Genomic DNA, 12,832 nt, shown 5'->3' with positions numbered 1-12,832 from the left:
ACATCATAGTCCAATATATTAGGCAAAACATTAAAACAAATCAAATAGGTATCAATCGTACAATACAATATATAACAATATTTAAATATATATAATTTATTCAGAGAAATTGTTACAGTATACATTAAAACGTATTACACATTACATCATAATCAATTTAAAGAACACGCATAATAAAATACTATAAGAAAAGTGTCATAAACTCTTAGGTATGATTAAGAATATTTGCAATTGCAACTTTGACTATACCTGTACCTAACTGCTTTTATATTAAGAAACATATCAATTTTATATGTATGTGTGTGTGTGAATAAATAAAAAAATTCCGTATAATTCGTGTGTAATGAAGCTTATATTAATATTAATTGTCTGTTTAATAACGTTTCCCAAAGCAACGTACACTTGAAAATACAACAACGTATTATAATATAACAAACAGCCGATAAAAAAAAAAAAAACGTTAAAATCGTCGAAAACCCGCGTAATAATCAAACCTAACGTAAGAAAAACGCGTTATCGAGACGGCGGCGTTGGAGAACCGTCCGTTTTCGATAACGACGGCGGCGGGCCATGGAGCATGAAAACGGCGACCGAGGCGCATTCTTTTTATAAGGAAACGAACTTCTTCACGCTTTATTATATAAGGAGACTAGCAGGCCAGCCTGCTAGCCGGGTGTGCCTCGCTCTGCTGTGAAATTCGGTCTAAGTGATATTCGCTCTAAGTGAGTACCCTAGGTCGGAGACGGACTGTAAAGAAAAAAATATCGTAAAAATCTAGTAGTCACAATTTTAGTTAATCTAACCTCCGGTGGTTTGGAAGGAGCCGAGGGGGTCCTAACCTAACCTTCGAGAGGGTCGGTGTGCCTCGATTTCTGGCTGGGTGGAAGCCGCCTTCGGCGCCTTCGAGGGGGTCGTGAGAAAATCGTGCTAACAGGAATTCGGTCGGAAATTGTAATCGGGTGTCTAGAAAAGAAATCATACACTAAAAAAGTAAGAAAGTACTGAAGTCGAGTAATAAATACGAAAAATGGTAATTGAATGTCTAGCTATCAGTCCTTAACTGGTGTAATACCGTTTCCTTGCATGCCCGTTCTTTTTGTATATAAAAAAATGTATTTAGCGAAGATGATAGTCAGTGTCTAGCTATCAATCATCACATCACGTAACTAATCTATATCTGACAATACAATCCCCTGCTCCTCCGACGTCGAAAGTCTAATGTTGTATTATAGGATTATAAGTAAAAGTCGAATAACATCTTTTGAGCATTCAAATCGAGTTTGTCAGTTATGATTGGGAAAAATCGAATTAAACGCCATTAAACCCACCACGTAGGCAATCCGACTGCGTCGGATCGCGGACGATGTGTGAATAGTAGGTTATGATACCAATATAGTTTAATATGAACAATCTCATACCGTGTCCCGTCGCATGCCTGGTTATATTTTTTATATTATAAAATTTATTTAGTGAAAATGGTAGTTGAATGTCTAGCTATCAGTCATCATAATATAATGTAAATCGTTGTCCGAAAGTTAAATCCATAATTGTCATACTTCCTAATGTCAAAGTTCAGATGTTGTTTTTGATATGTAGGAAACTATATAAAACATATCAAATGTCATAAAAATTGAAAACATAAAAATTCAAAATGTACTCCATTAACGCGTTGTAGTACTACACTTTATATTATACTAATAATAATCGTAATAATATGGTATTAAAAAAAAATCGTAGACGTATGTATTTTATCGTATAAGAGAAAGCAATAGCTTTAATTTTCAAAATTCAAATTAAAAAGTAACTTGAAAAGAATGCAATAAATTTAGAGCGTTCGGGTGGCCGTGTTTATGAAATCGCCGCAGTAGGATCGATTATAATATGTATTATGAAGTAAAATTAAAATTGGCATTAGTTAGTATTTATAATGAATACAACAATAAGTATTTGAGTTGACTTTTCTACAATTTTAATTTATTTTTTATTTGTTATTGTAGGTATTTGTTTGTATTATTGTAGGTATTTGAAATATTTGAAATTTGAATTCAAAAGAATTTTGAAATGCAAAAGAATTACACGATAGAATAGAAATGAAGTATTTGAGGGGGGGGTCTAGCAATCAGTCATCATCTAAAGTAAATCTTTGTAATATGTACTTTTATATACATCATCATTTACATAATAAATTTTAAAATCACCTAAAAAATGTTTGTAATTTGTACTTTTATATACATCATCATTTACATAATAATTTTAAAATAATGTAATAATATTTTACATAATTGACCAGTGTCACGTATTCGTTATATAGTCAGTATTATTAATATATGTGAAGGAAAGATAAATAAAATAAAGAATATTAACAACAAACAGTATATAATTGTTTGATAATTATAATTTATAACTCAGCATTAATCAAATATGATAAGTAGTTAAATAAAAATAAGACAATTTATTGAAATAAAATGTATTGGTTTATTCAGAACCAATTAAAAGCAATAATGCTTTGTAAGTGAAAAGATGAATGAGTATGTATAATGTTTAGATAACTGGTTTACATTAAACCAGCATTTTAAGCATAACGTCTCACAATATATAAGTTAAAAAAAAACAGTAGTACAAAACATACATGGTGCTTAGATGACAGATGTTTTGTGATGTACAAATTAATTACAATATCACAGAGTCAAACCGATCAAACATTGTATTGTATGATATATTATAATGATAATAATAATAATAAAAAATTAGTTGTACAGTTGAAATGTGAAATACTTGTTCGACTATTAGTTACGAATCCGCTTTGTAGCTGATTCGCATCCAGAGAGAACCACGTGGAGGTTGTCGAACTTTCTCCCCACAGTGCACAGTGAATAGCAGCTACATGACTGTAGAAAGAACCCAACTGTACATGAAGTACCTAAGAATATACGGATCCCTAAGGATTAGGTACTTCAAATGGCCATCGCCCGGTGGATCAAAGACCCATGATCAGTATACAACCAAGTTGTATATAAATAATGCTGTAGTCTCCGGCTAGAAAGTCTCAAAAAAAATATATCAGAAGTAAAATGTATAATTAAGAGTGACCTATACTAAAGCGATGTTTAGGAACAGAATACTATATTTAATTTATTTTAAATCTGATATGTTCTTTTTGTGAACAATTTCACCGTCACTAATACCTACTACCGTGTTAGTAGAACTTCCCTGTACACAATGTTCTTTGTGACAAATCGACCGTTACCATCATCGTACATCCCGACTTTGACAGATTGAGCGTTTCTGACTCTGGAAAATGCAACGTACAGTTGCCCGTGAGTGAACACCGGCGACAGTAGGAGCAATCCAACTCGGTCGAACGTTTGACCCTGAGACTTGTTGATTGTCATCGCAAACGACAACCTTACCGGGAACTGAATCCGTTTCATTTTGAAAGGCAGGTCGTCCTCACCACCGGCAGTCATCGGTATCGCTGGTATGATAACGTCGTCTTGCGCACCACCATCACCAGACAGCACCCTCGCTCTGAAGTTGTGTCGCCGGAGTTCGGTGACCACTAACCTCGTACCGTTGCACAGTTTTCTCTTTGGATCAAGATTCCTCAGCAACATGACGATGGCGCCCACCCTGAGCGTCAATTTGAACGGCGGCAGTCCGTTCAGTTCCAGCGAGTTGAGAAACTCGGTAGGAAAATTGGCTTCCTCGTCGGGATCGTCGATCACCACGGTGTCTATGGCAGTATACGTCCTCTCAGCGCCCTCAATGCGCTGTAGCACCGTACGATTGATTTGTCTGCATTCCTCGTTTTTGGGACATAACAAATTTTCCGAGCAAAATCGTCAACGTTAGCCAACGACATGTGCTGCGGGTAAACAAAATCAATTAATTCGACAACATCACATACCATTTTCCGTGGGATTTCAACGGTGTCTTGAACACCGTCGACCGTTGGCAATTGACCGCTGCCGAGCAGGAGAAACCAATCCGCGAAGTCCGCATCATTACCGGCGCGCATGTTTCGCGTCAATTCAAACTTTTCCGAGTTTTGCCACAAAGAGTTGTGCTTAATCGACGACATGACGATGGCACTCCTGCTTCCCCGGCGGACGACGGGCAATATTTGCCTGAAGTCGCCCGAGAACAGGACCGGTTTACCGCCGAACGGAGATTCCGATCCCATGATGTCCCTGAGCAAGCGATCGACCACCGCGAGTTGTGGTCCCGGTGACATGGGCACTTCGTCCCAGACGATAAGCGCCGCGTCACGTATCGTTTGCGCGCGTTTAGACTGCATGGTGATGCTGGACGTATCGTCGTCGTTGAGTGTACCAAACGGCAGCCCGAACGTTGAATGCACTGTCATGCCGCCGTCCATGAGCGACGCCGCGATCCCAGTGAATGCCACGCACAATACCGACCGCCTCCGGTTACGAAGCGACCATATGAGGCATCCGTACAGCGTCGTTTTACCCGTTCCTCCGGGTCCGTCGACGTAGAACACCTTTTGGACGTTTCGGTTGTCGTCGACGGCCGCCATCACCCGATCGTACACCGTCCGCTGTTCATCGTTCAGGTCGTCCACTCGTCGTGCCCATAACGCCGCCGCGTCTATTGTCCCGAACAGTTGGTCGTCCGGTTCGGGTTCCAGTAGAGCGACGTCCGAGTTGGGCAATCCATATTCGGCGAGCGTTTTCCCGTGCGCACGAAGGTCTCCAATGGCGTCCAGACTTGCCGCCCTGCTACGGTCAACGTCTTGGAAACGCCGATTGAAGTCCTCCATCATGGTGGCCTCGCTCGTTTGGTAGAGCGCCAACGGTTCTGCGGGATGGCACATCACCAGTATCGTGACGAAGAGATACCGCAACTGTCGAGGAGTGTCAAACAACGCAGACTCTTCCATGCAAGCCAACCACGCTCTATCTGATTCGATGAGTCCCATCGCGACGGCGGCAGCCGCGTAGCTCTCATACACTACTACTCCGTCGACCGTCCTCATGTCTCGGAAAGACTGTGGGCCTCTCTTGTGCAACAGCAGCAATCGCAAGTGGAACCGGTCTCGGTCTAGAGGGTTGACCACGTACATCCGAGCCAAAGTGTCGTTGCCCATCTGCCTTCGCCTCCGCGTCCATCTTCTATGTGACGCTTGCCACGTGTATTGGACCGGTATCTCGTGGTACAGATACTGTCTAGCTTCCGCGTCGTGTGCGTTGAGCGAGAAGAACTCGGTTAGTTTTGTACGACGTTGAACATCGTCGTGTACTCGCCGTTCGGCTTGTCCCGGAGCGAAGTAAACGGTCTGTTGATTTCCAAGTGGACCGGAAGCCTAACGATCGTATGACTTCTGTTGTGCATCTTATATGAAAACAACCGCCAAATCCCTTCTGGCGGGCTGACGTATCGTGAGTTGATGTAACTGAAACCAAAATGAGTTTTGATTGTAATAAACATAATAATGTTAATAGTGCTTCGCAAAATATATATATATATATATGTATAATTAGCATGTAATATAATAATCAATAATAATACTAATAATTATGATATGATTGTTGATTGAGCTAACATATTATGATATATATATATATATATACATATGTGTATATGATATATTTTAAGAGTATTATCTTAACACTACAGTAATATTTATATATATAAAAATATAAAATATGAATTTTGATTATGTAATAAACAATAATAATAAAAATAATGTTAATAGTGCTTCGCTAATATATATATATATATATATAATTAGCATATAATAATCAATAATAATACTAATAATTATGATATGATTGTTGATTGAGCTAACATATTATGATATATATATATACATATATATACATATGTGTATATAATATATGTTAAGAGTATTATCTTAACATTACAGTAAAAATATATAAAATATGAGTTTTGATTATGTAATAAACAATAATAATACTAATAATTATGATATGATTGAGCTAACATATTATGATATATGTTAAGAGTATTATCTAAACACTACAGTAAAGGTATAAAATATCAATTGATATGCATACATCATAATTTTATAGATATATACAGTAGATGGTATTGATTAATATTTCTTTAATTTGTTTAACACTAAACCCATTTGGATTAAAAACAATATTTACAGTTGTGAATCATTTGTATTTTGAGATTTATAAGTAATGGGTTAATAGAGTTTGTAACAATTATACACCTACCAGAGACGTTTGAATATATAAAAATGTATCAAACAAAATAAAACCATCAATTAATTGTGAAATGTTCATTGATAATTCATGGTATAATCATAGTTGACACCCAAAAGTGAAATACATTTATTAAATATATTGAAATGTATGAATTAGTGAAATGTACATTTGTTACAAATTTCCATATCTGCAAATACAGTTAAAACAGCTGAAGTGTAATAATATCATCTCTTTACTTTGAACAGTAAAGTATAACGTTTGATAGTTGAAAAGCATCGTAGTGAAGCAAATAAATGCAGTTACTTAAAAAACTTGAATGTTAATCACAAAAATAAATTTACTGTTAAGTGAAGTAGCCGAATAATTTACTATGACACATTTAAATAAATATCCTTGGTTAAAGAACACAGGCAAGTGTAGTGCATGAAAGATCACACTTTAATAATGTACACAATAACGGCTGTGGTCAAGGATTCATATATAAACAAAAATAAATTGAATCTACTCACTTTGATATTTCATCGCCATCCCATACTTCCATAGTTGCCGCGTCATGTCCTTTGTACACATACTTATATAAATACATGACACTCTTCACTGTTGAGCACACCTCCACATTGATGTGTGCATCATATTTGGCCAGAAGGTATGGGTTGTGTGGGACGACAAACTCATTGCCGACCTCCAGTTGTCTGACAAGGGCCACAGGGCCATTGTTGGGTCGGCGATACGTAGGGTAACCGTTGTTAGAGGCATATACTGTCTCGTCGCTGTATTCTTTCGGATACCTCTTCGAACACTTTTTGTCAACCATACACGGACTGTTGGCGTTGAGTGTTCCACACGGTCCATGAATCATGTGCGACGTCACACAATCGAATAGGCGCCTGTCAGATGTCGGGTCTGGCAAGAAGGCACACACAACGTTGTCCACGTCCTCTACAGTGAGCAATTTACTGTCCTCCTTGAGGATGATTAGTATGTGCGCGTGCGGTAGACCGCGTTTCTGAAACTCAACAGTGTATACATATGCGTCTACATTACCAAACACAGAGTCGACTATAATGTCCTGCATGAGGGCCTTGAGTTTGGCGTGGAATACCCTGGCAATGAGATCTGGTCTGTCAGTCGGAGCAGTCCACCTTCCGAGATTCTGTGTGATTTCTGGCCACCTAGGGTTGCACGTAAAAGTAACAAACAGGTCAGGTTTACCGTACTTACGCACAATGGCCATTGCATCATGATAACATCCTTTCATGTAACGTGGACTCCCGACGAACGTCGAAGGTAAGATGACCCTACGGCCGACAGCCATAGGGTTGGCCGGCGCGTCCAAGTTGTGCTGTTGGTTTACGTGGTCCACAAGTCCCTGATACGCATCAGCGAGGAGTGCCCGCTGATTTTCCTGGCGTAGTTGAGATTGTTCGATTCCATTCGAACGTACTGGTCACAAATGTACTGCTGCAACAAAAAACCACCACCATGTAACAAACTCATGTATTCGTGATTAGTATCGTTGTTTCCTGCATATCGAATGGCCATTCGATAACACACAAACTCCCGGATAGTGTTCCGAACGCGAACTCGGTTGTTGCGGTTACCCTCCTGCATCATGTTGAAATGCCAACCACTTTCTCCGCACGGAAACAACAGCGGATACAACATGGGATCCGCGTGACACGAACCCACGGATATGGTTTGCATCCTGTGTTGAGGATTAACAGTATTCCTGTCATATATTACCAGATTGAGGTCTCTAGGCGGTCGACCATCGTCACCGACGAACACGGCCGCAACTTCGTTAGCAGTCGGTATCTGGTATCGTCGCTGATCCCTGGCCGCATCCGAAACAAAATGCATGGTGACCGTCCTCGGTTTCACCACAGCAGGGTTGGCATTGGCTCTATTTCTTTCTTCCGACCACAGCCTACGCATGTTCCTATACACACACATTTTGAGTTTATTGAAAGTACCACTGTGTTTACAAAATGTAAAATACAATATTAGTCATGTGAATCATTGTTTTGAGTATAAATACTATAATGTATTTTTGTTTTGTTGTGTTACCTATAACTCTATAAGAATAGAGAACAATTTTGTTGAAAAATAAAATGCGTTATGTGTAAGATTTTAAATCGATCAATGTTTAATAAAAATGTTAACACGTTCAGGTCATGTGTTAATTAATTTTTATTCGTGAACATACTTAAAAGCCAGAGCATATGGATTGATGTCCCGAAGCAGTTGGTCTAAGTCCGCAAGCAAACCTTCCAACAGACGGCCTGGGATTGGCTGTTGTCGCAAGCGGGCCTGGTTGGCCTCAGCGGAATCGACGAAATACAATTCGCAGTATCTCGGTTGTTCCCGTCCGTTTCCAACGACATCATTGTTCGTCCTGCGGTACACTTGGCCATGGACAGTGAACACGTTTGGTCCTCGACCTGTCAACCGTCTTGGATTGAGGTCACTGGAGAACGCAGCGAATGCCAGAGAGTTGTTGTACCGGCGAATGTGAGTTCGATAGTTTTTAGCTTCCTGTGAATCAGCGATCAACAAATTAGTTATAAATACCGGTGCTCTCAACAACACACGATGTCCTGTAACGGTCACCTGACCGTTGTTACAACACGTGGAGAAGTGGCCTCTAGAAGCGCGCTCACAGTTGAAGTGACGGGCCTGACAATCCCTGCAGACCGCATCCAATGTCCCAATGTTGTGTTGTTCTGGTAGTGGGTGTTGAACACCTGCCGGACGGTCTCTCATTGGCGCAGGTGCCCTAGGTTCTGCAACCGGTACACAGGGTGGAATAGGCTCCAACTGCAATTTGATTAACATAATTAGAATGGACGCTGTATTTTTACTATTATCAATAATAAATATATGAAATGTTTATTGACCGCCGACCTCTTCGTCGACGTCTTGAAGTAAAACGTCATTGAATACGTTTGCTAATTCAAGTTCTGCCTGTGCGTCGGCCAGTAGAACATCAACGACTTCGACTTCCTCAATGTCTTGACCGTCCTGACGGACGTCGTCCATCTGAACTTCAACAACGTCCACAATGTTGTCGTCCATCTGTGCTTCAACGACATGGACTGTATTGTCATCCATCGAAATGTCGTATATCTCAACAACTTCCACATTGTTATCCTCCACTTGAACCACATGAACTTCCACGCGGTTGTCATCCAACTGTACCTCGACAATTTCTGCGCCGCCGTCGTGTACATGAACGTTATCAATGCCTGCGTGAACTGCTAGTTCACCGTCAGGCACTACATGCCGTCTGACTACCTTATAAATCATAAGCGGTCAGTTTTAATAGTAGGAAAACTTTTGAGTTTACAATAGTAGGTCCAATATAATTTGACATATTCGTTTTGAAATAAACAATATGACAAAATTTATTTGTTCATATATATTTTCAAGGCATAATATGATTAATGTTTAATACAGGTAATTCAACAGAGTATAAATTATAATAAAAATATTATAATATGGTAATATATTAAAAAATAAAATATAAATTTGTATAAGTTTGTAGGTATGTAGCATAGAAATGTTTTTAATTTTGATAAGTGGTGTATGAGAGTTTTTACACCTATTTGAAAATTTTACTGCATTAAAAATGAATAGTGATACATACATTTTGTCATGAGTACAAATTAATGAGAGAACATGACAAAACAGTGTTTAAACGGTTATCTGGTTAAACATTTCTGTATGATTTGTAACGACCTACACTTGTGATTGTAACTGAAATTGTCAATAAGAAGTAAGATATAATAATTATAATAATAATAAGTTATAAAAATTGCAATCGCATTGTACCCACTCATACAAAAAATGCTAATAAGTATAAGTGAACCGAAAAAATAAAAGGATTTAAAGAGTAAAAAAAAAAAAAAATATTACACTCCCCAGTAGATTATAATATTATGTTACTCACATTTTTATATGTATGATTAATGATTTAAGTGAATTTAAATTTATTTGAAAGATACCTATAACCATCAATTAAACATTAAGTCGAAAGTGAGTAAAATAAATATTTGGTCATATGGAATGTTGTGTTGTACAATGTGCATAGAGAACCATCACATTATTGTGTACAGGGAATGAAGGGTTTGTGTATTTACATGGTATACATATAATATATATTTTATTATTGTTTAGTATAGTGATGATGTTATGTTTATAATTAATTGAATGATATAACCATGAGTGTAGTGTAGTATATAGTAGTAAACAGAAATCATGAATTATGAGCACAGTGAATTCAGAACTGAAGCTATGAGAAGATTGGATTTAAAAAACTGTATATACTGTAATGGTAAGATCTGCAATGAACAGTGACTTACAATATATGTCAGTGTCAATTGTCATTGTAAGTATGTTTGTGTGTGTGTGTGTGTGTGTATAGATTTGCACAGTAAGATTAAAACTAAAATCGTCTTTCATAATATACTCACTATTGACGGCACTGCTGCGTTGTAGAGGCGGCGACGGTTGGCACTCGGTAAGTAGTCGAGTCGAGGAACGAAATGTCTTGAACAGAGCATTGAGGTGGGGCGAACAGCAAAACCGTTGGTCTCCACGAACTGCACCCACAGAAATCTGCGTGCGACGTTTGACGGAAATCTAAACAGGAATATGTAGCATTATAACAATGGCATGTGAAAATATGTAAAGTAAAATAGTAAATACCTGTGTAATGAAACTCCAATAACAGCATCGACGTTACCGCACATGACACAGATTTTAACCATTATGAACAGACTATAAAAAAAAAAAACATGTATAAAAGATTTTTATATAGTAATTCACATAAAATAAACAAAATTAAATTTAAAAATGAAAAAATACTAAATTGGTATCAAAACAATAGTGTTATCAGTGAAGGTGATATTACCACAGTTATTACATGTATTATTGGAAATACGTACGTTAATATCAATAACAACGCGAATGAATGTGCATAAAAAATTAAAAATATACGAAGAACGATAATCTGAACTCGTCGTATTGCAGTTCTAATGTAGGTGTTGCACAAAAATTTAAAATCGTTAACACTGTTAACAGAGCACAATGTGTTAATCGACCTTGCTCGGCAACATTCAAATCAGAAATATAACTGCATACGCCAATGCTCTAATAAGTACAGACTGTTGCAAAGGGGAGTCGGTTTATATGCGTGCCTTTGCGATGAGTCGTAGATAAAACTACAACACAAAACGATCTAACCTATGATTGTTGTTGATCGATACGATTTCTTAAAAATATTTCAACGCGCTGCGTATAAACACGTGACGGGCTCTTTCAGTCGTTTAACACTGAAGCGTAAAACGGTGCTAATATTAGTTGGAAAGTATTGTACATCGCACTCGTGTATATAATATAATGGAGTCAATACGTAAACAAACGGTTTGCTTACACACGTGTGCACGACAAATCTACGTGTTGGAGAATGAAATTGTACTCACCGGTCTTCGAAATCCTTGATATAATAAAAAAAACAACCGAATAATAATAACTGAATTAAGTATTAGACGAATAAAATAAGTAAATGTAATAATATAAAATAATGAGTATAAAATACTCTGAATGTGCAAAAAAAGAACAAAAAACGAAAAAAAAATGCTACGATAACTGTATTGCACGGGTGTTGATCGTAGCCTGCCGAATTCGACGAACGGCTCGACCGTCAACGGCCGACGCGTCCTCCTCTCCCACTCTTTATTAATTAATATCACGCCGTCCAAAGTCTATTGACACTGTAAACATGTAATGCGAAATTCAAACGTGGTATCCGTCGTAACCAACATGATATGTGGTATTCGGCGGCTATATACGAAATATCGGACACAGTCATAGGAAATTGGAAAAGCCGTTTAATAACAATCGAAACGCCGACGTGAGTACATGATATTTATTAATACATTTTCTAATGGTTAATAGTTACGTTAGGGAAAACTTTGTGATATTTGACTAAATTATTTATAATTTATTTCAGCATGGACAAACGAATCTCATTCGGTTCAATTGAAAACTGCCCGGGTTTCAGCATCAATATATATGGTGCGGGTGATGCTGAAAACCCGGGCAGGATCGAGGCCAAAAGGCCTAAACAGGCCGTACGCCGTAAGTTTATTTAAAGCTAACTGATCACATGTCAACGGTTTCATAAAAAATGTATCATTTTTTGTTTTATTTCAGGTTGTTTCAATTGCAACGGCTACGGCCATATAGCTAGGAAATGTGAGTGTTTTATTTAATATTTATTACATTATACTTGCCATGTGCTCATCGTGGGTAGTATATTTAATTAGATTAATATTTCAGGCAAGAAAAAAAATAAAAAAAATAAAATAAAAGCGACGGCGCCGACACAAAAGGCATCAGAGGTGGCAGAGGGTGAGGAAGCGACGCTAGCAGAGCCTAAGGAAGCGACGGTGGCCCCGGGGGCGGTGGAGGCCCCAAAATGAGTGAACTGTAAGTAATATAATTTGTTCAAAATTATTTAACTAATATTGTAATTGAGATATTTAATTTTTTTTTTTCAGAAAAAAAATATATAAAAAAATGAATATATAATAATATAATATAATATATATAACATATAAAATAATATA

At 37.7% G+C, this 12,832-nt stretch overlaps 1 protein-coding gene and 1 pseudogene across 1 annotated transcript; both read right to left on the bottom strand.

Annotated features, from left to right (window-relative positions):
* Positions 1-2,591: 2,591 nt before the first annotated feature.
* LOC126552820 (ATP-dependent DNA helicase pif1-like) lies at positions 2,592-4,691 on the bottom strand (annotated as a pseudogene).
* A 2,014-nt stretch (positions 4,692-6,705) lies between these two features.
* Positions 6,706-12,086, bottom strand: LOC126552819 (uncharacterized). The gene is given in 7 exon segments (XM_050207839.1): positions 6,706-7,604; positions 7,607-8,139; positions 8,407-9,017; positions 9,105-9,494; positions 10,673-10,841; positions 10,908-10,979; positions 11,684-12,086. Coding segments are annotated over 6 exon segments (2,664 nt in total). The 5' UTR covers positions 10,970-10,979; positions 11,684-12,086.
* Between the last annotated feature and the right edge of the window lie 746 nt (positions 12,087-12,832).

The sequence above is a fragment of the Aphis gossypii genome, chromosome X (assembly GCF_020184175.1).
Source record: "Aphis gossypii isolate Hap1 chromosome X, ASM2018417v2, whole genome shotgun sequence".
Lineage (NCBI taxonomy): Eukaryota > Metazoa > Arthropoda > Insecta > Hemiptera > Aphididae > Aphis > Aphis gossypii.
This window is presented reverse-complemented; position numbering and strand designations above follow the sequence as displayed.